This window comes from Haliotis rubra, unplaced genomic scaffold (assembly GCF_003918875.1).
Source record: "Haliotis rubra isolate DU_JTF1 unplaced genomic scaffold, ASM391887v1 Scf45, whole genome shotgun sequence".
NCBI lineage: Eukaryota > Metazoa > Mollusca > Gastropoda > Lepetellida > Haliotidae > Haliotis > Haliotis rubra.
This window is the reverse complement of record NW_025767135.1, coordinates 2,190,615-2,217,592: the sequence shown is the minus strand read 5'-3', so window position 1 is coordinate 2,217,592 and position 26,978 is coordinate 2,190,615. Positions and strand designations below refer to the sequence as shown.

The following is a 26,978-nucleotide window of genomic DNA, read 5'->3' as shown; positions in this document are numbered from 1 at the left end:
TGTTAAGCAAGACAGTTTATTATCATCAGACAACACCACAGCAGTTGTTGTGAGAGTGGAGCACAATCATATTCAATCATAGACACACTCTGCAGCAGGATGTGTGACAAGGATGTATGTGTTCGGAGCTTGCAATCAGACATTGTCAGCCATCCTTCAGTGTAGTACAGATAACATAGAGGTCATGGAATGCTACCACTCCGCCCAAACCAGACACTACTGGCTGCTGCTGGCGGTGACGTATGACGTTTTACGCTACTGTCTAAGTATTCTCACCACACCACACTAAATAAAATATGAATTGCCATTTCATTGTTTATTATTATCACCTCAAAGATTAGCATTTGTTTTGAATGTATACAACTCAATATTTCCTAAGGAACACATCTTTGACTAAAGATTGTTGGTCCTTAGCAAATGTTGTGTCATATATACCAAGTGTTCTTCAGTTCAAGATGCTGATACTAACTAGACTGTTGAGATCATTTCAACCAAGAAGTTACCAAAGCATCGCAAAGCACAGATAAGTGTCTTAAAGACTATGATTAAATATAATTTAATATTCAATAATATTCAACACCAGTGTCATTGTATTGCATAATTCTAAACAGTTCTCTGACGGGATTCTCAGCAAACCAGAATTTATCTGCTGTGGAAACATGGAAAGGTTTAAGTGAACTACCAAAAACACAAAAACAGAACTGCATTTACAAAAGTGAAAATGTATCATGATGTTGACAACTTATTTCAAATGTCAAACCATCAGGAAACATGAATGCAGTCAGACACATTAGTCGCTATATATTTAGCCCGCTGTACCATAAGCACTCAACAGAGATTTATAATAACATGATGGCATATTAAAATTCTCAACTTATCTGCTGCAAATATTGCTATAGTAAACCTTTCACATTAGACAATAGATGTTTTAGACACCTGATTGTACTATATGACTCCTGTCAACATAACAGATTAACTGGTCAAATGAAAAGGTTGGTGTTTGTTAACTTCTCCTGAATAGCATATAAGCAGTCATAAGTTAAGAATATAATGGCTGATAAATGAAGGATAGAAGGATTTCATGGAAACACTGCATATATAATTTGCAAATGTTTACAAAAATTGTTCCCCTGTTTTCATCATCTTTCTGCTGTGCGAGGAATAAAGCGTAAGGTGAAGGTATGCATTTATCAGTCATGCCAACAGTACAGTCTGAACTTTGAAGATATAACACATACAGGAACAGTATTCTTGCATCAAACACAAAATGTGCATACATTTACATATGCTGCTAGTGGTTTAGATGATAATGGTCTCTTTTCTCCAGCAGTTATTTGTTTTGCATATGCTGTGTACATGCAAAACGTGCATATTTATCTATCTATGCATATACGTATATCACAAAACAAAATGCATGGGCTGTAATCTCCAACACAACTTTTATTTTTGAATTTCAGCCCTATATGAGGTGAGGTGAGGAGCCTGTGGCTTGCGTTGCCATGGTACCCATCAGTAATGTTTTGTATCATGACAAACACTTGACACTGTCCTAAGTCTATGTGAACCTAGTAATGACTCATAAAACTGAAAACACTTTGTGAAACCAGAGATCTGTGTTTGATGAACAATGAACATGAATTCTTCTAAGGGAGATAACTCACACATTTTATAAAATGCTTGCTCTTCTATAAACAATAACAGATTAAGATTTACATGTGTAGTCGAATGGCACTGTGAAATCCACTGAACACTTTGAGCAGAATGCTGTTTTTTGGTACACTGCCTTATTTTTCTGTTAGGCTTGGTGTACATCCAGATTCTCAGAGAGAATGACAAACACGATGAGGAAGCACGAGGTTTGTGACCAGTCTCAGTGGTACTCATACACTGGTCAGTTCATACACATTCTCAGGTGAAAAGTAAATGCTGACTGTCACAAAATGAGAAAAATATAGTTTACTGTGGTCCCAAATGTAAGTTTCTTGAAAAACATACCTGATTTACAGCAAAACTGACATGAAATCAAAACAGTTGTCACAAAAATATATCTAATTTTCATTTGGTGCCTGCAATTGTATTTTTCCTAAGATTATCAAAAAAAACCATATTAAACCAAAAATATTTATTTGATTAACGAATCACTCAAAACTGATCTCGGATGCAAAATGTTACATTCCTTATTAAAGTAAAAAAACAACCTCCTCAAATAACATAATACCATGCAATCTATTTTCAGACATCTAATCATAAAATCTGCATTTCACCCACAGCAAAGACAAAGAGCAAAATCCCCATTCCCATTGCAGGTTAAATGCAGCTCTCTTGACTTTAACTTAAAATATTGACAACAAAGCTCTTTCTGCAAACAAAGTCAATGATTGTTCAGTTTAGCAATCTAATGCACTCAGGAAAGCCACGAAGAACAACTGGCATTGTTCAGGTAATATAAATACATACCCCTTGCCATACAGCCAGTGTAATTAGGGCAACACCACTGTTTCACCTGGTGTGTGTGCCCCCAACACATAGTGCTTCTCCTTGCCCAAACAGTAAATACAACTGCAATAAGTGGGGCTGTATGTATATGGCAGCTGTGATTGGATTTAAGCCTTAAAACATCACAAAGAGCCCACTCTGCAGTTGTGATTATTGTCACGACTCATTCTTAATCCATTATTTTCCAACCTCATGCCAAGATGCTGCTCTCTTTAGTAAGAAACCAATCCACGGGCAGGGGACATTGACCTTGACCTTGACCTTGACCTTGACTTTGATATTGAGCGTGATCTTGATCGTGTCAATGACCTAGAAAAAGAAATGTTTCATTCCAAAAACACAAATACCTTTCCCATAATCCAGGCAAAATAACATTAGAATTAGATTAATGATGAGAAGTGGAAAATTGGAAAATTCTATTGAATTGCTTGGGACAGTATGTCAACAATTTCAAACATAACATGCACCTTAACTCCAAATTGATTGCTTGTTTACCTGTCTCTCCGTGAACGTCGTGGTGATCTGCTGGGACTCCGACTGCTGTCGCTGTCACTGTCGTACCTGGCGTTCCGCTCCCTCTCCTCCATCTCTTTGTGTCTCTTTTCCCGTTCCCGGCGTCGCATCTCCATCGCACGAGAACGCAAGTCTTCTTCTCTGTCCTGAAAGTAGACATACAAAGTTGATACACAACACACGAAGTCTCTCCGGAGTGTGAACCTGCATGTGTTTTTTTTTTGTTTGTTGTTTAACAAGACATTTGGCAATATTCTAAATACTGTCTTCAAGTAATCCAGTCTGGACCATCAAGTGATCGACATGCTGAGCATAAATCTACACAACTAGGATACAATGAAATGCATCAACCATCGTTTTCTTTGTTTGTATTTGAAACAGCAGACAGAAACAGTCTGTACCTAATCTGTCTAGACCAGTCCCGGGAAAATGCAAACAAACAAAGTCACCAAGCCAGGGCACCCAATCCTTGAAGTTGTCTATTATAACAAGTTGCTGGGAAATCTAAATGTCAGATGGGACCATCTCCTTGTCTTCTATGATTACAATCATCCAACTCACCATTCTCTCTTGTTCCACTTTGGATATCCGCATCGTCTCAGCCTTTTTGTCGGCCTTGTCTGAAAGAAACAGTCACCATCAGCACATTAACATAACTTAACAAAAATTACAGATTTTCTCAACAACATCAAGTAAAATTACACCATAGACAATGGTTGGCAGCATCTTTAGTCAGCTTCATGTCCTGATGTGACTCAAGGCGTATAAAACTGCTTCAATATAACCATCTAATCACTATTAAGCCAAACCTTGACTGCTTGTTGAGTTATGGCTTACATGCCATTTTAATGTTGTTAAGCTATAAGACGTAAACAACACATTACTACTCAATTGTTAATAATTGTCAACAGAGATTTTGTTACAGCTTGACTATTTCCATGTACATGCCAGCACTTATCGGGAACTGTTAAAAATATTACAGCACTTTTCCAATACTTAATGGTAAAATATGAGAATCAAGCATTTTTCATTGTTGTACGAATCCTGTTGACGGCTTGTGGTACTATGATAAAATTAAAAGTGTGAGTTCGCTTGTTGTTTTGTAAATGCCCTCTGCAATGTTCATTGAGTTACAGTATATTTGCCACCTAAGCTGCTTGCTGAGTGATGTTAGAAGTGCTACATATGCTGCTTGTATTTTTCCATAAAGGGGCCAACTACACTACACTGTACACGCACACGCACTGTTGAGCTGCAACATAAGTGCCACTTACATTGCTTGTTGAGCTGAGCTTGCATTTTGCGCTTGAGCCGCTCCTGGGGGGTCATCTTCACCTGAAACACCCACTCTTACATTAGAGATAGACAGGGCTCACATCTTCTCCCACATAATACACAGGTGGGGGGGTATTCACTCCTTGGGTACACATGGGTGGGGTTCACAAACAGAAGAATATTATACACTGGTGCCGGCATTCACTCCTAGGGGTCAGATCAATTTCCAACGACATTCACTCCCACATAATACATGGGCTGAAGGGGGCGGGTTACTCCAATCCCCACCATTTCAAAGGTGAGATCAAAACTTTTCCTCATACTACTAAGGTGGCGCCTACAGCATAGGTCAGGCCAAGCACATTCCCACTTACTACATAGGTCGGGCCAAACACATTCCCACACTCAGAATGGGTCTGAAAACATTCCCACTTACTACATTGGTGGGGCTTACTACAAAGGTGGGGCTGAAAACATTCCCACTTACTACATAGGTGGGGCCGAAAACATTCCCACTTACTACATAGGTGGGGCCGAAAACATTCCCACTTACTACATAGGTGGGGCTGAAAACATTCCCACATACTACATAGGTGGGGCCGAAAACATTCCCACATACTACATAGGTTGGGCTGAAAACATTACCACTTACTACATAGATGGGGCTTACCACAAAGGTGGGGCTGAAAACATTCCCACATACTACATTAGTGGGGCTTACTACAAAGGTGGGGCTGAAAACATTCCCACATACTACATAGGTGGGGCTTACTACAAAGGTGGGGCTGAAAACATTCCCACATACTACATGGGGCTGAAAACATTCCCACATACTACATACATACATAGTGGGGCTTACTACAAAGGTGGGGCTGAAAACATTCCCACATACTACATTAGTGGGGCTGAAAACATTCCCACTACAAGGGTGGGGCTGAAAACATTCCCATACATACATACTGCATACAAAGGTGGGGAAAACTTCCCACATACCACATAGGTGGGGCTGAAAACATTCCCACATACTACATTGGTGGGGCTTACTACAAAGGTGGGGCTGAAAACATTCCCACATACTACATGGGTGGGGCTTACTACAAAGGTGGGGCTGAAAACATTCCCACATACTACATTGGTGGGGCTTACTACAAAGGTGGGGCTGAAAACATTCCCACACATACTACAAAGTGGGGCTGCTTCCCAAAACATTCCCACATACTACATACATTACTACAAAGGTGGGGAAAACTTACTACAACAAGGTGGGGCTGAAAACATTCCCACATACTACATGGGTGGGGCTTACTACAAAGGTGGGGCTTACACTACAAAGAAAACATTCCCACATACTACATGGGTGGGCTTACTACATAGGTGGGGCTGAAAACATTCCCACATACATACTACATGGGTGGGGCTTACTACAAAGGTGGGGGTGGGGCTGAAAACATTCCCACATACTACATAGGTGGGGGCTTACTACATGGGTGGGGCTTACTACATAGGTGGGGCTGAAAACATTCCCACATACTACATAGGGTGGGGCTGAAAACATTCCCACACTTACTACATAGGTGGGGAAAACTGAAAACATTCCCACATACTACATAGGTGGGGCTGAAAACATTCCCACATACTACATAGGTGGGGCTTACTACACAAGGTGGGGCTGAAAACATTCCCACATACAACATAGGTGAAAACATTCCCACATACTACATAGGTGGGGGCTGAAAAACATTCCATACACATACAAAGGTGGGGCTGAAAACATTCCCACATACTACATAGGTGGGGCTTACCACATACTACATGGGTGGGGCTTACTACATAGGTGGGTGGGGCTGAAAACATTCCCACATACTACATGGGTGGGGCTTACTACAAAGGTGGGGCTGAAAACATTCCCACATGAAAACAAAGGTGGGGCTGAAACATTCCCACATACTACATAGGTGGGGCTGAAAACATTCCCACACTACATGGGTGGGGCAAAACATTCCCACATACTACATGGGTGGGGCTTACTACATTCCCACATACTACATGGGTGGGGCTGAAAACATTCCCACATACTACATGGTGGGGCTTACTACAAAGTGTGGGCTGAAAACATTCCCACATACCACATACTACATGGGTGGGGGCTGAAAAACATTCCCACACTACACATGGGTAGGGCTGGGGCTGAAAAACATTCCCACATACTACATAGGTGGGGCTGAAAACATTCCCACTACTACATGGGTGGGGCTTAGGTGGGGGCTGAAAACACAAAACATTCCCACATACTACATGGGTGGGGCTTACTACAAAGGTGGGGCTGAAAACTACATAGTGGGCTGATTCCCACATACTACATGGGTGGGGCTTCCCACATACTACAAAGGTGGGGCTGAAAACATTCCCACATACTACATGGGTGGGGCTGAAAACATTCCCACATACTACATAGGTGGGGCTGAAAACATTCCCACATACTACATAGGTGGGGCTGAAAACATTCCCACATACTACATAGGTGGGGCTGAAAACATTCCCACATACTACATGGGTGGGGCTTACTACAAAGGTGGGGCTGAAAACATTCCCACATACTACATAGGTGGGGCTGAAAACATTCCCACATACTACATGGTGGGGGGCTTACTACAAAGGTGGGGCTGAAAACATTCCCACATACTACATGGGTGGGGCTTACTACAAAGGTGGGGCTGAAAATTCATTCCCACATGGGTGGGGAAAACTTACTACATAGGTGGGGCTGAAAACATTCCCACATACTACATGGGTGGGGCTTAAAACATACAAGGTGGGGCTGAAAACATTCCCACATACACATTGGTGGGGCTGAAACATTCCCACATACTACATAGGTGGGGCTGAAAACATTCCCACATACTACATGGGGTGGGGCTTACTACAACATGGGTGGGGCTGAAAACATTCCCACATACTACACAGGGTGGGGCTGAAAATGGGTGGGGCTGAAAACATTACTACATAGGTGGGGCTGAAAACATTCCCACATACTACATGGGTGGGGCTTACTACATGGGTGGGGGCTTACTACAAAGGTTGGGGCTGAAAACATTCCCACATACTACATGGGTGGGGCTTACTACAAAGGTGGGGCTGAAAACATTCCCACATACAACATAGGTGGGGCTGAAAACATTCCCACATACTACATAGGTGGGGCTGAAAACATTCCCACATACTACATGGGTGGGGGCATTCCCACATACTACTACATGGGCTGGGCCCACACATGAAAAACATTCCCACATACTACATAGGTGGGGCTGAAAACATTCCCACATACTACATGGGTGGGGCTGAAAACATTCCCACATACTACATGGGTGGGGCTGAAAACATTCCCACATACTACATGGGGCTGAAAACATTCCCACATACTTTACTACATAGGTGGGGCTGAAAACATTGGGGCACATACTACATGGGTGGGGCTTACATACACAAGGTGGGGCTGAAAACATTCCCACCTACTACATAGGTGGGGCTGAAAACATTCCCACATACAACTTAGGTGGGGCTGAAAACATTCCCACATACTACATAGGTGGGGCTGAAAACATTCCCACATACTACATGGGTGGGGCTTACTACAAAGGTGGGGCTGAAAACATTCCCACATACTACATAGGTGGGGCTGAAAACATTCCCACATACTACATGGGTGGGGCTTACTACAAAGGTGGGCTGAAAACATTCCCACATACTACATGGGTGGGGCTTACTACAAAGGTGGGGCTGAAAACATTCCCACATACAACATAGGTGGGGCTGAAAACATTCCCACTTACTACATAGGTGGGGCTGAAAACATTCCCACATACTACATAGGTGGGGCTGAAAACATTCCCACATTACTACACTACATGGGTGGGGCTGAAAACATTCCCACATACTACATGGTGGGGCTTACTACACTTACATGGTGGGGGCTGAAAACATTCCACATACTACATGGGTGGGGCTTAAAAGGTGGGGCTGAAAACATTCCCACATACTACATGGGTGGGGCTTACTACAAAGGTGGGGCTGAAAACATTCCCACATACTACAAACATGGGGCTGGGGCTTCCCACATACATTGGTGGGCTGAAAACATTCCCACATACTACATGGGTGGGGCTTACTACATGGGGTGGGCTGAAAACATTCCCACATACTACATGGGTGGGGCTTACTACATTGGTGGGGCTAAAAACATTCCCACATACTACATGGGTGGGGCTTTACTACAAAGGTGGGCTGAAACATTCCCACATACTACATGGGTGGGGCTGAAAACATACTACACAAGGTGGGGCTGAAAACATTGGGGCCACATATTCCCACATACTACATGGTGGGGCTGAAAACATTCCCACATACTACATGGGTGGGGCTTACTACAAAGGTGGGGCTGAAAACATTCCCACAGACTACATGGGTGGGGCTGAAAACATTCCCACATACTACATAGGTGGGGCTGAAAACATTCCCACAGACTACATGGGTGGGGCTGAAAACATTCCCACATACTACATTGGTGGGGCTGAAAACATTCCCACATACTACATGGGTGGGGCTTACTACAAAGGTGGGGCTGAAAACATTCCCACATACTACATGGGTGGGGCTGAAAACATTCCCACATACTACATTGGTGGGTCTGAAAACATTCCCACATACTACATGGGTGGGGCTTACTACAAAGGTGGGGCTGAAAACATTCCCACATACTACATAGGTGGGGCTTACTACAAAGGTGGGGCTGAAAACATTCCCACATACTACATGGGTGGGGCTTCCCACATACTACATGGGTGGGGCTGTGGGGCTGAACACATTCCCACAAAATACATGGGTGGGGCTTACTACAAAGGTGGGGCTGAAAACATTCCCACAGACTACATGGGTGGGGCTGAAAACATTCCCACATACTACATGGGTGGGGCTTACTACAAAGGTGGGGCTGAAAACATTCCCACATACTACATGGGTGGGGCTTACTACATTGGTGGGGCTGAAAACATTCCCACAGACTACATAGGTGGGGCTGACAACAATCCCACATATTAGGTACGTGGGGCCAAAATCCAGGGAAAGATTACACACAGGTTGGGTATGATGCTCCTGAGGAATTAAAAGCTCCTGGAATACCTCTATTGGCATGTTTGGCATTAACACAGCACAGAACATTAGTTTCTATTCTAAACTTCATATGGTAGACCTCTGTACTGAGGTGAATCAATATAAAACATCATACAATATTTTTAAAGCAATTAAATATTTTTTCATAAAAACATGAATGGGTTACTCATCCACAACAACCTATTATCAACTGACACATTTTACATAAACAGAAAAACATCAATATTTAATACATACCAATATTAATCATATACCACTATTTTACTTAAAAATTATAAAAATATTCAAAATCATCTAAAACAAACACATATTTTATCAAGAACAAGAACTACAAAACCAAAAGACATAAACCAGCCTATTCTTAATTCATGTGTAAGAATCAAGAGTTTGTTGACTAGCATGTCGTCCAGGACACAGCGGTCTCTACATACAGCATGCTGGTCTGGCCCCCAGGGCCGACAGTGCACTGTGTTCTAGTGCAGGCCTTAACATAGAAACTCAAGGTAGGGCACTGGAGTCACGACAACTGTGTGAGTGGAGGGTAAGAAGCTAACTGCTTGCAAGGGGCACAAAGACTCAGTTGAAAGTCAAATGGTTCTTACTGACTTGGTTCAAAACAGCACTCTTAGAGAAGAGGATCGGCTGGGTCGGTCTGCAAAGGAACAGAAATTATTATGAGTGAGTGAATATGGTTTTACGCTGCTTAGCAATTTTCCAGCCATGTGTGGGCTTCACACATTGTACCCATGTGGGGAATCGAACCCGAGTCTTCGGTGTGACGAGTCAACGCTTTAACCACTAGGCTACCCCATCGTCCTCTAGCTAAATATGGAAGGAAAGCCACAAGTGATGATGGTCTCAAACAATTCCCACTTTCATGAAACCCACAGGCATAGTTACAGTGATTACCTAGACATATTAACACCCAAACTAGGACTACAACCCAAAGCTTTCTGAAGTACCCAAGGGACACAACTCTGCACAGCCTCCGACGACTTGGTAACTATGTGTACCCATGAATAAAGAAAGTCCTGATGCTCAGCATATTCAACCAGTGAGCATGTCAGTTTATTATGAAAATCATGTATGCTGTAACATTCTACGCTGAAACATCTGTAGAGTCGGATTTTTTACATATCAAATGAAATCCATTAATCAGCCACACAAAAATACTTGTGTTTAGTGACATAGTGATCAGATGGGCATAGGACCAGAAACCATAATGATTGTTTTCATTAATCAAGTTGATGTTTCTCACAGTACCTGTTATGGCCATAGCTGGTGCTGCTTCTCTTGTCATTGTCATCTTCATGGTCGGATTTACTCTCATTTGAAGACAGACTCTTGCGGCGGTATTTCTTGACTGGTTGTGTCACTGGAACCACTCGAGCAGGTGACCTTGACCTTGAACGTGACTTGGACCTAACATGAACAATTTATCACGATGCAATCTCTGTTCATGCTAAAATCTTTTTATTTAAGATGAAATAAAATAATAACACTGAATCATTATAAACAGCAAGATTTTAAACATCATACAATAATGCCCTACTCAGCAATATTTCAGCTACGGTACATGATGTCCGTCTATGAAAAAGCAAGTTTCAACCAGACAATATGCTGGGATAAAAGAAGCTTAACCAGCAAAAACTCAGAACCTGATCACCTGATCGCTCAGACAACTAGCACAAGTCGATGAAAACCGATTCTAACCTAGATGTAACTTTCAGCACGATTTCAGCAGTTTTTTGTATCATGAGTAATGTCTTATGGCAACCATTTCTGCAGGCCATTTTTACTCCACTTTTAGTTCAAGTATGGCTAACTGGATACTCCTCCCCTTCAGAAATCCAATGTGGGACAAACCTGGAACATACAAAGAAATAAACCCACCTTGACCTGCTCTTTGATTTGGATCTGGAACGAGATCTTGAGCTAGTGCTTGACAGAGAACTTGACCGAGAACTTCTTGATCTTGCTGAAGACCTCGAACTTGACCTAGATCGCCTTCTTGGTGACCTTGACCTTGACCTAGACCTAGATCTCGGTCTGTACCTGTCTCCATACCTCCTTCTATCCATGTATCGTCTTGGTGATGAACGAGAGTAGGATTTACGGTCTCTTGACAATGGTCGTCTTTCCCTCGAGTACCTCCGTGACCTTGTGTATGAAGGTGACCTTGAGGGAGAGCGCCGCCTTCTGTTACGATTCCACGACCTTGATCTTGACCTTGACCGAGACCTTGATCGGGAACGGGATCGATGTTTTCTTGAGGAAGATTTCTTTGAGCTGCAAACATGCATCACACAATTTCATTAACACCAGCACAGAAACAACTCTGTACTCTATGCCATGTGTTCTTACATAAAACTTTTGACACCAGAATCACAAACTGAATTTAACTTACATTACTTCTGAAATCACAAATGACAACCAATAAGGTCACAAATGAAAGTTCACTTCTTCACAAGCTGAAGAAAAAGGTTTCAAAATTCCCATGATTGTCATTCTCCTTCATCTGAAACACGAAAATCTGCAACATGGCACATACAGATAATACCATCAGCACAGCCGGTCTACACTCCGCATTCCAGTTCCCCTAATCCTCATTCAAAAGGAAAACATCAGTTTCATGCTGTGATAGAGAAAAATCTCTTTCGATACAATGCTCCATAATAGTTCTGGGTACCTTTCTCCAATCTCTGACCTGGGTCTTCAAGTCATTGGAATCGATTACCTACTATGAGGGACAACTAACAATGTCTTCATTGTACCCATAGTGGTACGGTCTTAATGGCAAAGTGTAAACCAGAGGCTACGACTGCCCGTAAAGCTTTGCTGTTCGGCACCCCCCACTGTCTGAGCAATAAAGTGATGAACCGACCATGATTGTCTCTTTGAATCAGATTTGTCACTATGAGTCCGAGTTTGGTGTTGTTGATTAGTTGGCAATGATGGTCCCACGACAACGTTCTTCCCCTCGTGGTCACTGTCGTCCCCGAAACATGTGATAAACATGACCTTCCCAACATTCTCCGGTGACCTTGACCTTGACTTTGAAGATGATGAGGATCTGAAATGGTATGATAATATGTTTATGATCAAGAAAACAAGGAAACCAGAGCAAAACCAATAGTTTACGATTTTACAGATACTTTATAACCACACACTCCCATCAGTCAACTCTAATGACAAGGATGGAGCTGTAGAGTGAGTGAGTGAGTGAGTTTAGTTTTACGCCACTTTAATATTCTAGCAATATCAGGGCGGGGTACACTAGAAATGGGCTTCACACATTGTGCCCATGTGGGGAATCGAACCCGGGTCTTCGGGGTGACGAGCGAACACCTTAACCACTAGGCTACCCCGAAGCCCATGGAGCTGTGGAGACTTCCTCTGCCCAAGAATCATCCGAGTTAATCTCTGTGTATTGTTAAACGTCACAATCAGCATATATTCCAGCTATATGATGCGGGTTACGGTCCGACAATTCTAACCCAGATTTGACAGGGACATGTTAATGTCTAAGGCAAGTAGTCTTATGATGTAAGTACACCTACCTCTTGTATGGTTCATACTTTGGACTGTCTCTTGCAGCATAGCTAAAGTAGGAAAACAGAAAAAGGTGAATAAGTCAGTAAGTCATGCCTGTATATCAATGAAGCTTTAAAAAATCACGTTTAGGCTCATCATAAATGTTTTATTTAAGGTGTTTCCGTAAGGATAATATCACATAAACCATGTTGACCAATGCGAGATGAAGTTTCTGAGCCCAACTAATAGAGAAAAGTAACAATGAAGCACACTAATATAACTCAAAGTTTCAATCTCAGTATCTGGCCAAGGAGATTGAAACTGACTTCCAGTCACTATCAAAATGACATGAGGGTAAAATTCTACTTATAATCTCATCTATCAACTTTTTTCAGCTTGTAATCAGTAGTGGTGGTGCGATTAATTGAAATAATCGAAGATTGGTCGCAATGACTAAACGACTAAGCAATCGATCATGTTTTCTCATAATCGAACACAAACAATTTTGGAACACTTGTTTGCATTGACAATATTTTTCACAAGGTTGGTTCTGTCTGTTACATTTCAAAAGCACTACAAGCTCGTTCCAAGTCATGATTGAATTTATCTTAAAGACTCCAGGAAATATGTTCCTAACATATCAGTCATCCTTTAAAGATGTGAAATTTGCAAATGCATTTTGTGCAAAAACCTGAAAGAACTGCGTGTTTTGTTTTTATTTTTAACAAACATGTGCACTAACAAACATGTTGACAACGCAACATTAGAATATATGTCGAAACGTCGCTAATTATCAGGTTTCCACTGTATGTCGAAACGTCGCCTATATAGAACATAGAAGTTGTATATCCATAGAAATAGTCCTCAATCTTCATCTACCCAACTTCTAGAATGCCAATCAAAGAAGTCATTAACAAACAACCAGGAAAATTTGATAAATGACGCTAACCAATTATTTTTGATGACTGATTGGTTGTAATGAACCAATCATCGATTATGAGATTTTAACCAATTCGCAACACTAGTAATCAGAAATAATAAGTGTCTTCAGGGTAAAAAGACCAGCTAACCAGCCTTGTAAAAGAGAGATTAGCAAACTTATTTCATTTAATTGTGGTATCATGGTAATTGATGACTTTACAATGTACATCAAAGCAAGAAATTTCATTGCAGGTTTCTCACGCACACACAATCTCCTGTGGAAAGAAATTAGGGTCATAATATATCAGTGACCATTCTATTGTTTATCTCTGTCAATAGTACAGAAAAAATTTCTAACAGCTAGAGTAATAAAAGCTAAATTGCTTATTGCATGTGGTTGTTTGTTTGATAACTCCCAAACATTCCAGCTACATGACAACGGGGGTGTAATTAATCAAATCTGGACCAGACAATCCAGTGATTGATACAGTATGAAATAATGAATGACCCATATTGTCAGGCTACAATGAAAACAGCCAATTAACCAAGCCTACTCCAATCAATTTGGTCATCTCATACTACCAGCAAAGGTTACACGAGAGCTAGTTTGGAATACCCACAGGTTATTGTTAATTGTACAATGAAAACCTTCTTTCAAAGGAAGCAAAAATAACATCCAACCTGGGTGGGCTTACTCTCCTTCCCTGCAAACGCTTGTCTTTAAACGCTCGTCGTTCTCTTCGAGATTTGCGACCCTGAAGTAGAGAAACAGAGACTGTGAAACAACTGCTAAATTTGTTTGTTTGCAATGGGGTTTGTTTACTGTTTAATGCCCTGCTAAGGAATATTTATGCAATATGATGTCAGTCTGTAAACTACTGAGTCTGGACCAGACAATCCAGTAATTGATATCATGAACATTGATCTATGTAACTGGTATATGAAGGAAGGCATTAAGTCTACCCAATCCCTTTAATTGGCTCTTACAACAATCATGAAATGCTGAAGACCCTGAACTTCATGAGATCATACTCAGGGAAGGCATATTATGTATTCGCATCATACTCTCTGTAAAGACATGATTTTTAATACAATTAGAGGGCCTTTTCTTTCTTGAAATTGAGCTATAATCACTGAAGAAGCAACATTTTCAAGTCAGTTAAATCCAGTGGAAGTGAGTGAGTGAGTTTGGTCTTACGCCGATTTTAGCAATATTCCAGCAATATCACGGCAGAGGACACCAGAAATGGGCTTCACTCATGTGGAGAATCAAACCCGGGTCTTTCAGCAAGACAAGCGAACACTTTAACCACTTGGCTACCCTACTGCCCTCCAGTGGTAGATAGCTTGAGCACAAACAACATACACAATCTGTGACCTACCACTTGTCCTATGAATTACAGTGCACACGTTGTTTCAGTGCCACTTTGAACAGTATTTCAGCCCTATCATGGCCTAACAACAGAGAATGGAATGACAGCATGAAGTGATACAGATATGAGATGTTTACCATTATGGTGAAACAATCAGCGTGAGTATGGTGCAAGCAAAGCAAGAATCAAAATAAAACAAACAGGGATTCAAACCCACGAGCAGAGGTTTCAATCATGCCTAAGAGACACAACTCTGCCGTAATTTGGTGCATGATTTAATTGCCCGTGCCCCATAAACCCCCTCAACAAGACCCAAAACATTCTACGCCACCTGATCAGCTACAGATCACCTATACATCCCCCTTGGTAGGTGTACGTACAGCAAACTGGGCCTTCTCCTCTTCCAGCAGCTTAGCCTGTCTCAATGCCTCCAGTTCTTCCTTGTCTTTTCTCAGCAATCTAAACACATGATCGCAGAATAGAGTCACTGGTATATATATTCAAGACTCACATATAAACAAGAGAGCAGGGATTTTACAAAATTCCAGGTATGCATAGGGGACACACATCCTCGATAATCTCCAGGGTATACGTTACGATCACTCTCCACTATACCCTGGATGCATCCACGGCTTGGGGCGATGATTTTATTACCTCCCTTTGCTGACTTTTTATCCAGTCAGGTGCCTACGCTGGGAAGTTGAGCATACCAATCACTACTCACTTTCGCATCTTAAATTATCTAACCGTTTAAACTTGGCAACACAATTGATGCAGAGGTACTCTGAAAGAAGTAGAAGGAGTTCTTTCATATATTCTTCTTAAAGTTTCAGATCTGTGAATTTGTCTTTATTATTTCCATAAAAATCTGAGTGGCACTGCGATCAAACCTTTGCAACTGCGACCGCAATCTTTGTTGACACTGGCAAGCTCGTTGTAACGGCGGCTTAGCTGATTGGCTACTGTGAGAATGCGGAGCCAGCAAAGGGAGGTAATAAAATCATCGCCCCAAGCCGTGGATGCATCCAGGGTATAGTGAAGGGTGATCGTAACGTATACCCTGGAGATTATCGAGGATGAGGGGACACAATGGTTTTACATTGTACACATGTGGTCTATCTTCAGCTTCTTGAGGATATGGTGAGGTGAGGTGAGGTGAGGTGAGGTGAGGTGAAATGGGTTAAATGATGTGTTTATGATTATTGCACTTCTATAGTAATATGTATGAATGTGTTACATGTATGTGTGCATGTATATGTTTGCATCATTTTTATGCAGTTATTTGATTTTATGGTGCTAAAAAACAAAGAATAATAAGACAGGCGAATCTGACCCAAACCAATAACCATAGGATACTGGCTCACATAAGGGGCACAACTCTGCATATCAAATCCTCTGTGTCCCCATACATTTGATACTGTAGCATAGCCTACCTAATAAAGTCATCCTGCTTCATGCCATATGCCTCGGCACACTGGTTAATGAGCACCATTTGTTCCACAGTCAGCTCATCTACATCCAGCGTCACGTCTGAAACAGCATCATTATTTGTCATAAAGTATAGCAATAAGTAAAGGAATCCCACTTCACAATCACTTCTCTTACTTGAACACCGACCTCTTCATAGGCAGGTCTGAGGACACTTCCACAGAAGGTCAGGTAAATTGAGTGAGCGAGTGAGTGAGTGAGTTTACTTTTACGCCGCACTCAGCAATATTCCAGCTATATGGCGGCGGTCTGTAAATAATCGAGTCTTGACCAGACAATCCAGTGATCAACAGCATGAGCATCGATCTACACAGTTGGGAACCGATGACATGTGTCAATCAAGTCAGCGAGCCTGACCACCCGATCCCGTTAGTCGCCTCTTACGACAAGCATAGTCGCCTTTTACAGCAAGCATGGGTTGCTGAAGACCTATTCTACCCCGGATCTTCACTGGTCAGGTAAACTGAACCCAAACATAATCAGAAAACATTAATCACCCAATCAAAATGAAAGAAGCCTAATGAGCGAGCGAGTATGGTTTTACGCCGCTTTTAGCAATATTCAGGCAATATCGAGGCAGGGGACACCAGAAATGGGCTTCACATATTGTACCCATGTGAAGAATCGAACCTGGGTCTTCGACGTGACGAGCGAACGCTTTAACCACCAGGCTACCCCACCGCTATTATTTTCATAATTGATAACCCCACAGAAAACACAGATTCCTTCATTGTTTAGATGCCATGGCGCTCACAAAATAACAAGATCACATCATTGATTTACTAATGTTTGGTACCTGTTGGTTTCTCTGATGAATGATGTGCCAACACCTGACTAGGATAAAGGTTTCACACATTTTTCAGTATCATAATAGTTCATACCCTCCTCCATTATACAATAACCATTCTAGACACTGTGCACATTCGTAAAACAAATGCTGGTAAAACTAAACTCACCTAAATCTGCTGTTTCCACATCCGTGTCACTGCTTTCATCACTCTCCTCTCCATCCTCTTCTCCATTCTCACCACCAGCTGCTGAGCTGTCCTCGTACGTGTAGCCAATGGCTGCCTTCTTGTCTGCCAGTCTGTACCACATACCACAAGTACATTACACTAACTACATCATATATGTCTCCACAATGCCAACCTACTGGACTACTAGTGTGCAGACTTCACTATCCACATGTATAAAGTTTATACCAAATACAGTGAGTGAGTTTAGTTTTATGCTGCTTTTAGCAATATTCCAGCAATATCACAGCAGGGGAAACCAGAAACAGGCTTCACACATTGTACCCATGTAGGGAATCAAACCCGGGTCTTCGGCATGACAAGCGAATGCTTTAACCACAAGGCTACCCCATCGCCCCAAAATACAGTGAAACACCTTCAGTCCATATCCTGATTATTCAGACCTTGCTGTCAGCTACTGTTTGTCACCTTTGTATAATACCCAGGATATTATTCTATTGGAAAGAGGATTTAATTGGGATCAGGTCTGAGGATTAAAAGGTTTTTATTGTATGTCTAAGTAAATTATACACATACATCATCACGCTGATTCGAATTAAGTCCCTCTAAAGTAGTCTCACAACATGTTCAAATTCAGGGAGATACAAAAAAAAAAACGGTCATCCTGATATCAAAACACTAACTGGTCAGTCAATGTTAAATAGCGTTGCCTTGGTAACCATGGTCATTATTACTTAATCCCTTTATTCAGAATTCGGAAGAATCAGAAACAAATACAAATAGCTAATTATCCATAAATTCTAAAATTATGCAGAAAGTAATCCCCCTTTATAATGCAAAAACGTTAAGGACCACCCAATATTTTTCCCATAACGCTAGTGTATGAGTCCCACCATGACAGATTACCTATAGTCTCTAACTTCTTATGAGAAGTATAAGTTGACAGTATTAAGATAAAACAGCTCCTCACTTTTTCTTCTCCTCCTCCACTGTTCTGTCCGGAGGTCCAAACTGCTCGTCGATGTAGATCTGGTGTAGAGCCTGTTCCTCAGTCACTGCAAACAACAGTCAGTCAGGAGCTTACCGCAATGTGCCATCATTGTTAACCTAGCTAGTTGTTTGTTTCAACTAAATGTAATGTCTTATCTACAATATCGACCCATCTTGACCATAATACTGTTTTCAATATCATTCATCAAAACACTGCCCAGTCAGCACTCTGCAATATTCCAACTACATGATGAAAATTTGTAAATAATCAGTTCTGAACCAGATAATCCAATGATTGGATTGATCTAAGCAATTGGGATACAAAGACCTACATCAACCAAGTCCTCATCTGATAAACATGGGTTACTTCAAACCCGGTTACTTCAAGGGGTAAAATCTGTTGTAAAGACGGATAACCTGAATATGATCTTGTGAACAAGACCCCCTCCGTGGTGTAGTGGTTAGAGCGTCCGCCCGGAGAGCGGAAGGTCGCGGGTTCAATCCCCGACCGCGTCATACCAAAAGACGTTAAAATATGCTACTTGTTGGTCCCTGCCTGGCGCTCGGCATTAATGGGTACAACAAGGACTGGTCGGCTCGGAGTCAGTATAATGGTGTCTGAGTGGGGTATTCCTGCTTCACTGCGGCATGGTATCTCAGTGGGCTAGCACTATAAAACCAGCTTAAGTCTGGACTAGTACAAGCAGCACGTCGTCATATGAGCGAAATATTCTCAAGCACGATGTAAAACCCAATTTCACCTCACCTCACCTCACCTCTTGTGAACAAGAGGGCAAGTAGCTGCCTTTCATCCTTGCCAAACTTTACATTATTCAATGCCTTTACATTAGCTATGCAAGATTTCCTATGGAAACTCTGAGTTAGATCAGGTCCCCAGCAAATTGCTGGTTGAAATTGTAGCCAGATGGGTTTGAGTGATCAGGCTCTATGATCAACTTACACTGCCGTCTCTAACCAGATTATCCCCACATGTGATTGAAATCAACCATTAAGCATGATGAACTTACATCCTGCCGACTCACTCTCCACCAGTGTTCGGTATCGTTCATAGTTGGCTTTTCGTTCCTCATCCTCTTCACCACGACTCAACACCACGACTCAGCCTGAAACAAAACAACACCAGCTCATCAGAAGGCTTGCAGTTGTAAAATCAGTATTGTAAAGTCTGGCAGGTCTAAAATCAGTATTGTAAAGTCTGGCGGGTGTAAAATCAGTATTGTAAAGTCTGGCAGGTGTAAAATCAGTACTGTAAAGTCTGGCAGGTGTAAAATCAGTACTGCAAAGACTGGTGGGTGTAAAATCAGTACTGTAAAGTCTGGCAAAGTCTGGCAGGTGTAAAATCAGTACTGTAAAGTCTGGCAGGTGTAAAATCAGTACTGTAAAGTCTGGCAGGTGTAAAATCAGTACTGTAAAGTCTGGTGGGTGTAAAATCAGTACTGTAAAGTCTGGCAGGTGTAAAATCAGTACTGTAAAGTACTGTAAAGTCTGTTGTAAAATCAGTGGTCTGGTGGGTGTAAAATCAGTACTGTAAAGCCTGGCAGTTGTAAAATCAGTACTGTCTGGTGGTGGGTGTAAAAAGTACAGTACTGTAAAGTCTGGGCAAATCAGTACTGTAAAGTCTGGCAGGTGTAAAATCAGTACTGTAAAATCAGTACTGCAAAGTCTGTAAAGTCTGGCAGGTGTAAAATCAGTACTGTAAAAAGTCTGGCAGGTGTAAAATCAGTACTGTAAAGTCAGTACTGTAAAAAAATCAGTACAAAATCAGTACTGTAAAACAGGTGGGTGTAAAATCAGTACTGTAAAGTCTGGCTGGTGTAAAATCAGTACTGTAAAGCCTGGCAGTTGTAAAATGAGTATCTGTATCAGTAAAGTCTGGCAGGTGTAAAATCTGTAAAGTCTGGCAGGCAGATGTAAAATCAGTACTGTAAAACAGTCTAAAATCAGTACTGGTGGTAAAGTAAAGTCTGGCAGTTGTAAAATAAAAAGTACTGGTGGGTGTAAAATCAGTAAAGTCTGGCAGGTGTAAAATCAGTACTACTGTAAAGTCTGGTGGGTGTAAAATCAGTACTGTAAAGTCTGGTAGTGTAAAATCAAAATCAGTACTGTAAAGGTGTAAAAAGTACTGTAAAGTCTGGTAAAGTCTGGCAGGTGTAAAATCAGTAAAAGTCTGGTGGGTGTAAAATCAGTACTGTAAAGCCTGGCAGTTGTAAAAATCAGTACTGTAAAGTACCTGGCAGTTGTAAAATCAGTACTGTAAAGCTGTAAAGTCTGGCAGTTGTAAAATCAACTGTAAAGCCTGGCAGTTGTAAAATCAGTACTGTAAAGCCTGGCAGTTGTAAAATCAGTACTGTAAAGCCTGGCAGTTGTAAAATCAGTACTGTAAAGCCTGGCAGTTGTAAAATCAGTACTGTAAAGCCTGGCAGTTGTAAAATCAGTACTGTAAAGTCTGGCAGGTGTAAAATCAGTACTGTAAAGCCTGGCAGTTGTAAAATCAGTACTGTAAAGCCTGGCAGTTGTAAAATCAGTACTGTAAAGCCTGGCAGTTGTAAAATCAGTACTGTAAAGCCTGGCAGGTGTAAAATCAGTACTGTAAAGTCTGGCAGGTGTAAAGTCATAGTCTAAAAGTGGTACAATAATGTCTTGCAGTTGTAAAATACAAAGTGCATCTGTGTAATACATTTCAGAAGTATCATTAAATATTTACCTACCTGGTGGTATGCATATAACCACCAAAATTAACCTGCTCTTTCACACAATAACATAAACATGAAAACACTGATTGATTAAAACCTCAGATAAAGTGCAAATGAACATGTTGAATCTGATCTGCATGAAATTTCTTACACTGTTGGTCTATCTCCTTATTCTATAACTCAAGGAGCACTTACTTAATTGGTTCCGTTTTCTTTGGCTCAGGTATTGTATCAAGATGAGCTCGAACATCAAACCTGTCTATCATGTTGTCACGGTGACCTTGCCAAGGCATCCTAGAAACAAAATGAAGATAATTAATATCAAATAATCATTGAAGCGCAAAATGTTTTCTTGTCCAAGTTATATGATTGGATTTACCATGTTAACTTATCTCTTGGTGCTCTCATCAACTATAATCAGTTCATAATCAAAATGTTCAGTTTCATTAGATTGTTTTACAAGTGCTGGAGCATAAGACTAAAGTACTGTCGGAAATAGGAAAAGCTTTTTAAGCTGTTACTCTGTATCCCTAAAATTTACACAACTGCAAGTAGCATATGTTGAAATAACCCGTATCGGCCTAACTGGGCGTTCAGTGGGATGTGTAATAGAATATCTAGAAATGCATGTTTACTCGTAAAATCGGGGAAAACTTAGAAAAAATACAAATAGCTGCTGAAAACAATAAATCAGACTATAGATGGCAATTTGGTCGCTCAGCCAGGTATGACGATGGACCGTCGACTCACCTAGCATGAAATGCATGTGCTGCCTATTGGCACAAGGGGTCATCTCAAAGATATTTTATGCTTTTTTCATGTATATTGAATATGTCTCATCTACTGATTACCATCTTACTGCATCTTTCATAACGTTTATGTTGAGATATGTAAAACAATATGATACCCATAGAAAAGCTGAAATCAACTATCGTATTAAATGTCTGAAAATATATAGGTGGCAAGACCACCCCAAGATCAGACTATAGATGGCAATTAGGTCGCTAGGTATGACAATGGACCCGTCGACTCACCTAAAGATCTACAGGACTGGATATTATTTGTTAATTGTTAAGACATGCCGTTTACTTCCCCAGTTTACTTTCCTAAAAAGGATTATCTTATCTCAGCTGATATCTCCATCCCCAATACAACCCACACCACAGTCTGTGACACTCATCCTGGTTTTGCTTTTGAGACGACCTGTTTCTTTTTATAGTGATGGTGAGGCTCCATGGTAGCTACATCCTTAATAGTTTCAGTATTAAAGTTAGTATTTTTACGTCTGCTTTCGTTTATAATTAAGCAAAGTCTAGTTTCAAAATAGGCATTTAAAAAGTGTCCTTTGAAATAAAATATCGCACACTAATTTGCATAAAGCTATGGTCTGTTCTAATTAAGTCGCTTTGGCCTTAGAAAAAAAACCTGCATTGCTCATTTCTGCACTAATCTCTCCTCAGTAAAGTCCTTTTTTATGTTTCCTATCTCCCCACCACTGAGACTATAGTAAGGCCGAACTTAGTTTTAACAGATATTTCACACTTTCACATATTAACTTCATAAATTGTAGATATAAATGTGAGAAAACAGTTTTTTCTATTTCTGAAAGTACTTTAACCCACATGCTAGCAGCCATATAACACTTGAAAGGCCCAGTGAAATGTAGAAAACCTTCACACTGACTGATATTTCAGATTTACAGGTACACACTATTTTTCAGGGACCCGACTTGTTTTACAGACAAGCATTTATCAAAACAGCATAAATTGGTCTGAATTCATGAGGTTAATTGTAAATCATAAATGAATTAATGCTTTGCATCTCGTAATACTCTTTCCTTAACATACAAGTATATGTAATTCAATTCATGTTTATCAAACTATGCAACAGCAGTAGTATAGATAAGCTGCGTATCTGCGTACATTACGCAAATATTCATGTGAAAACTCAATTCCTACTAAGTCTATTGCGTACAAGTACGTTTGAATTTTTGTAAATACTCAATGAATTTGATCTTACACGAGTACACACAGAATAGATAAATAACTGAGGTGTATTGAGAGGTTCTATTTCAGCACATGAACTTGGCAACTTGCAGTCTTTCTTATGGTTTCTCATATAACAGATCAAATATAAATAACAAACACGTAAACCAGCATTTAAATATTATTATAATTTTACAATTAATGTAAAATTTCAAAATATCCAACTAAATTTGATTGAGGGTGGGTACAGTTTATCTGGTTACTCAAAGGAAAATTAGGATATCCAATTGAGATGAACACAAGCGAGTACATAACTCAATGACCCAAAATGTTATCTGTAGCTCTGCAACAGGCTATGATGTATGGCGCCGACATATATCATTACATAATTGGGCAAACTGAGTTCAAAACCAGCAGCCCCCATAGGTTTCTGGATTGTCTAAGGGAAGCAACTCCGTCAGCAAACTGTGGGGTCTAAGATGAAAGGTTCACCTGTGCCCCTTACAATGTACTGAAGGCATCCTTACATGCTGTGCCCCTTACAAATAATGTACTGAAGGCATCCTTACATGCTCTGTGGACTCTCGGCTGCCATGGCAACAGCCTGGTCCAGGTGTATCTTGTATGGCCTTCCATAGACCCTCAAAAACTGGGTGGGATCTAGTTTCTGAAATACAAGTCATCAAACAAAATGTAACACAAAGCAAACTTTTATTAATAACCTATCAACTATCACACTACAATATATCTTTGACTTTGTAGTCTATGATTGTCACATGTAACTATGATAGGAGTGAGTGAGTGAGTGAGTTTGGTTTTAAGCCGCTTTTAGCAATATTCCAGCAATATCACGGCAGGGGTCACCAGAAATGGGCTTCACACATTGTACCATTGTGGGGAAACTATGATAGGAAGTGTCTTCATTGCATGTGAATAGATCCAGACCCATTCTAACCCCTAACCTGGTCCTGAATACACCCAAAATGTGCCTCCAGCAACGTAGTAACAAACTTATAAGCATATCCAGTCTAATGACATCACATTCTGACTGGGAAAACACATGTTCAATCCAGTAAAATTTCCAAACTTTGCCAACAAGTACCGTTACACCGTACCTCAATAAAGTTACCATGTTTTCTGGTTTAATTACATCAGTTCAGGTTATGGAAAACATGAAAACAACTCTGAGACTGAAAGTTCTGTTCCTCTATTTAAATAGGAATCTAATAAGCAATTCCAGTTTAATGATCTGGCCCTCAATTTTTGCTAAGTGCAGTATAAAATATTTGTTTCTAAAACATCAACCATTACTCTAATGAACTTCTCAAACAAACACAGACCGTCCTTACAAATGACCGTATCGTGATCCTGACTTTGAAGGTCGATCAAAATCTTACTTAAGCAATGCCAAGCTCTACAAATATACAATAACTTTTAAACTACTTTCGACTCACAATTTTCTCATAGAATTCCCTTCTTCTCTCTGCCCTCTTCTTGTAGTCGACCATAAGGCCTCGGATCTTCTTCTCCTGCCTGCGAGCTTCATGCCACATGTTGCTGCTTCACTATCTCCAAGCACCATCAAACAGCATCTGCAGTCACAAAAACAAAATATCTAACATTTTCTCAGACATGTTGTATCCTGTGTGCAGACAGTGTCATCTAAAACCCAATATGTTAGGCCAAGAAAACAAAGATACAGTTTGAGGGCATTTGTGCACCCAATCCAGTGCGTCAGTCACTTTTATTGCCAATCTTGGTTTTACATGACATGTAATTCTTGATTATTTGACTCAACAATTTTGTCAAATGCTCACAAAACATTTTTATACAAGTCATAGCTGATGCTATAGTTTTTTAAATACATGTATCTTGAATCTAAATAACTCCACTCAATAAGCAATTTGAGAAAATCAGGTTCCCATTGGGGATAATGTGCAATAAGTCAAGATACAAATGACATGGGCCATAACTCTGTAAAGAATTGTAACACGATTTACATTTTCAAACTCCATCAAGGCATTTGTGTACTGAAAATACATACCACATTTAATTTCCCTATCTATAACGGTTACTGAGAATATCTGTCCCCAGTGGGGATACCGTGCAGTAAATCAAGAAATGCATAACAAGGGCCATAACTCTGTAACAAATTGTAACACGGTTTCCGTTTTCGAACTTCATCAAGGCCTACCAAACCACATACCAATCTTGTTATATTGTTATCTTGGACACGCGGACAGAGCTCAAACCTATATCATCCTCCCAATTCATGGCCAGGGATAATAATAAGTCATTCAAACTCTAAGGCCACACATAAAGTCAGCTGAGGCTCCAATGAATGCAATTATTAACTTGGGGTAGGTAGGCAGGGATTTCTTTTTGAAAACTTAAGATTTAGATCCCAAACAAGAAGTCTACTTCATATTCCAAGTTGCCAAAAACATTTGAAATTATCTTTTAAAAGCATTTTCCAAGGGTCATATGAGCTCACAGTATTCAGAAACTGGCATTCATGTAAACAACAGAGACATTGTCAAAGTTAATTTAGTTCATAAATATATAATAATTAATTTAGTTAGTTACACATTAATCTTAAAATATTTAAAGTATGTTTCAGGTAACAAACAGAAACATCTAAATGCCAAACATTATATGCACCTGTGGAATATGCTTCTGTTTAGCATTACCATTTCTTTATGCTCTTTTAGTGTTAGTTGGGTTAGACTAAATCCCCTTTTAGAATTTTTGCAAAGCAAATCGTCAAAACCAAATTTATCAGGTAAATATACATTTCAATGCCCATGAGATTTAGTGGTGAATATTAAGAACAAACAGTATGGTTTTTTTACTACTTGTTTTGAGACATATTCGACTAATTACGTCACTGATTACAAGGGACATTCTTAATTCCTCCAGTCATTGTTTAATTGGATGAGACTTAATTATGTGTACACGTTGCCAGAGTATTTCTGAGCGGAATAAAACAACAAGCAGGCTGTTGACATTCCTCAATTATGATTTAAACATAACCTAAACTAGAAAAATCTTTCAAGATCAACAAACATATTCATGATAATTGTGCAAAGAGTCTGAAAAATAAAACGTCCCCAACGACAATATTTGGTAATCCGCTACAAAAGTCATGAGATATTACTCTGCTGCAGACTCATTCTACACCTGCGTCAATAACTCTTAGTTCCGATAATACAACAACAAAAACATGCCTACAAAATATTCTTATATGTGTGCACTGTCCACGACAGGGGCACTTCCGTCATAATTAGGTTGCACGGTAATGGATCCGATTTTACCGTCGAAGTTCATACGCACACAAATATATTGGACACATGTACGCAACCATGTTCCAACACTTCGTTACCATAACACACATATTGAAATTTGCATGGCTGCAGATTTTAGAAGGAGCTAATTAGCACATGATTACGCCCACGATACCTGTTACTTATGGCCTACACGAGCACTTTTCTGCCGCCATTACACATCCATTAAACTTCACTGTTACGTTTGCTTTTCCTATACGTCCAA

The 26,978-nt window shown here is 40.5% G+C and overlaps 1 protein-coding gene and 2 long non-coding RNA genes across 6 annotated transcripts; 2 read left to right on the top strand and 1 right to left on the bottom strand.

The window, feature by feature from the left end:
* LOC124289784 (CLK4-associating serine/arginine rich protein-like) lies at positions 1-26,978 on the bottom strand. Of its 2 annotated transcripts, XM_046726446.1 has the most exons (19): positions 26,889-26,978; positions 24,884-25,021; positions 23,999-24,096; positions 21,640-21,738; positions 19,759-19,841; positions 18,711-18,795; positions 17,723-17,853; positions 16,712-16,808; positions 15,659-15,737; positions 14,587-14,660; positions 13,011-13,052; positions 12,335-12,523; positions 11,344-11,739; positions 10,714-10,872; positions 10,057-10,102; positions 4,284-4,344; positions 3,571-3,629; positions 2,992-3,155; positions 1-2,805 (listed from the first exon to the last, which is right to left on the bottom strand). In XM_046726446.1, exons 2-19 carry the CDS (start codon positions 24,980-24,982, stop codon positions 2,709-2,711), a joined length of 2,058 nt encoding a protein of 685 aa, XP_046582402.1. In that variant the 5' UTR covers positions 24,983-25,021; positions 26,889-26,978; the 3' UTR covers positions 1-2,708. The 2 variants fall into 2 exon arrangements, with proteins under 2 accessions (XP_046582402.1, XP_046582403.1); XM_046726447.1 differs by lacking the exon at positions 1-2,805 and having other exon boundaries at positions 3,087-3,155; positions 10,053-10,102.
* LOC124289785 lies at positions 4,351-5,684 on the top strand. 2 transcript variants are annotated; one of them, XR_006901764.1, is made up of 5 exons: positions 4,351-4,778; positions 5,013-5,063; positions 5,285-5,437; positions 5,547-5,597; positions 5,659-5,684. It is a non-coding gene; the product is annotated as an uncharacterized LOC124289785 (long non-coding RNA). The 2 variants fall into 2 exon arrangements; XR_006901765.1 differs by lacking the exon at positions 4,351-4,778 and adding an exon at positions 4,826-4,844.
* On the top strand, positions 6,926-9,303 carry LOC124289786. 2 transcript variants are annotated; one of them, XR_006901767.1, is made up of 4 exons: positions 6,926-6,992; positions 8,089-8,121; positions 9,014-9,097; positions 9,266-9,303. It is a non-coding gene; the product is annotated as an uncharacterized LOC124289786 (long non-coding RNA). The 2 variants fall into 2 exon arrangements; XR_006901766.1 differs by lacking the exon at positions 9,266-9,303 and adding an exon at positions 9,182-9,204.

Excerpts from the sequence above, each read along its gene's own strand:
- LOC124289784 (XM_046726446.1), bottom strand. The coding sequence starts at position 24,982 with ATGTGGCATGAAGCTCGCAGGCAGGAGAAGAAGATCCGAGGCCTTATG. Across the intron at positions 21,739-23,998 it reads GCCGAGAGTCCACAGAGCAT|GATGCCTTGGCAAGGTCACC; the intron begins GTAAGGATGCCT and ends TTTTGTTTCTAG. Across the intron at positions 19,842-21,639 it reads AAGAAAACGGAACCAATTAA|GTTGAGTCGTGGTGAAGAGG; the intron begins GTAAGTGCTCCT and ends CTGAGTCGTGGT.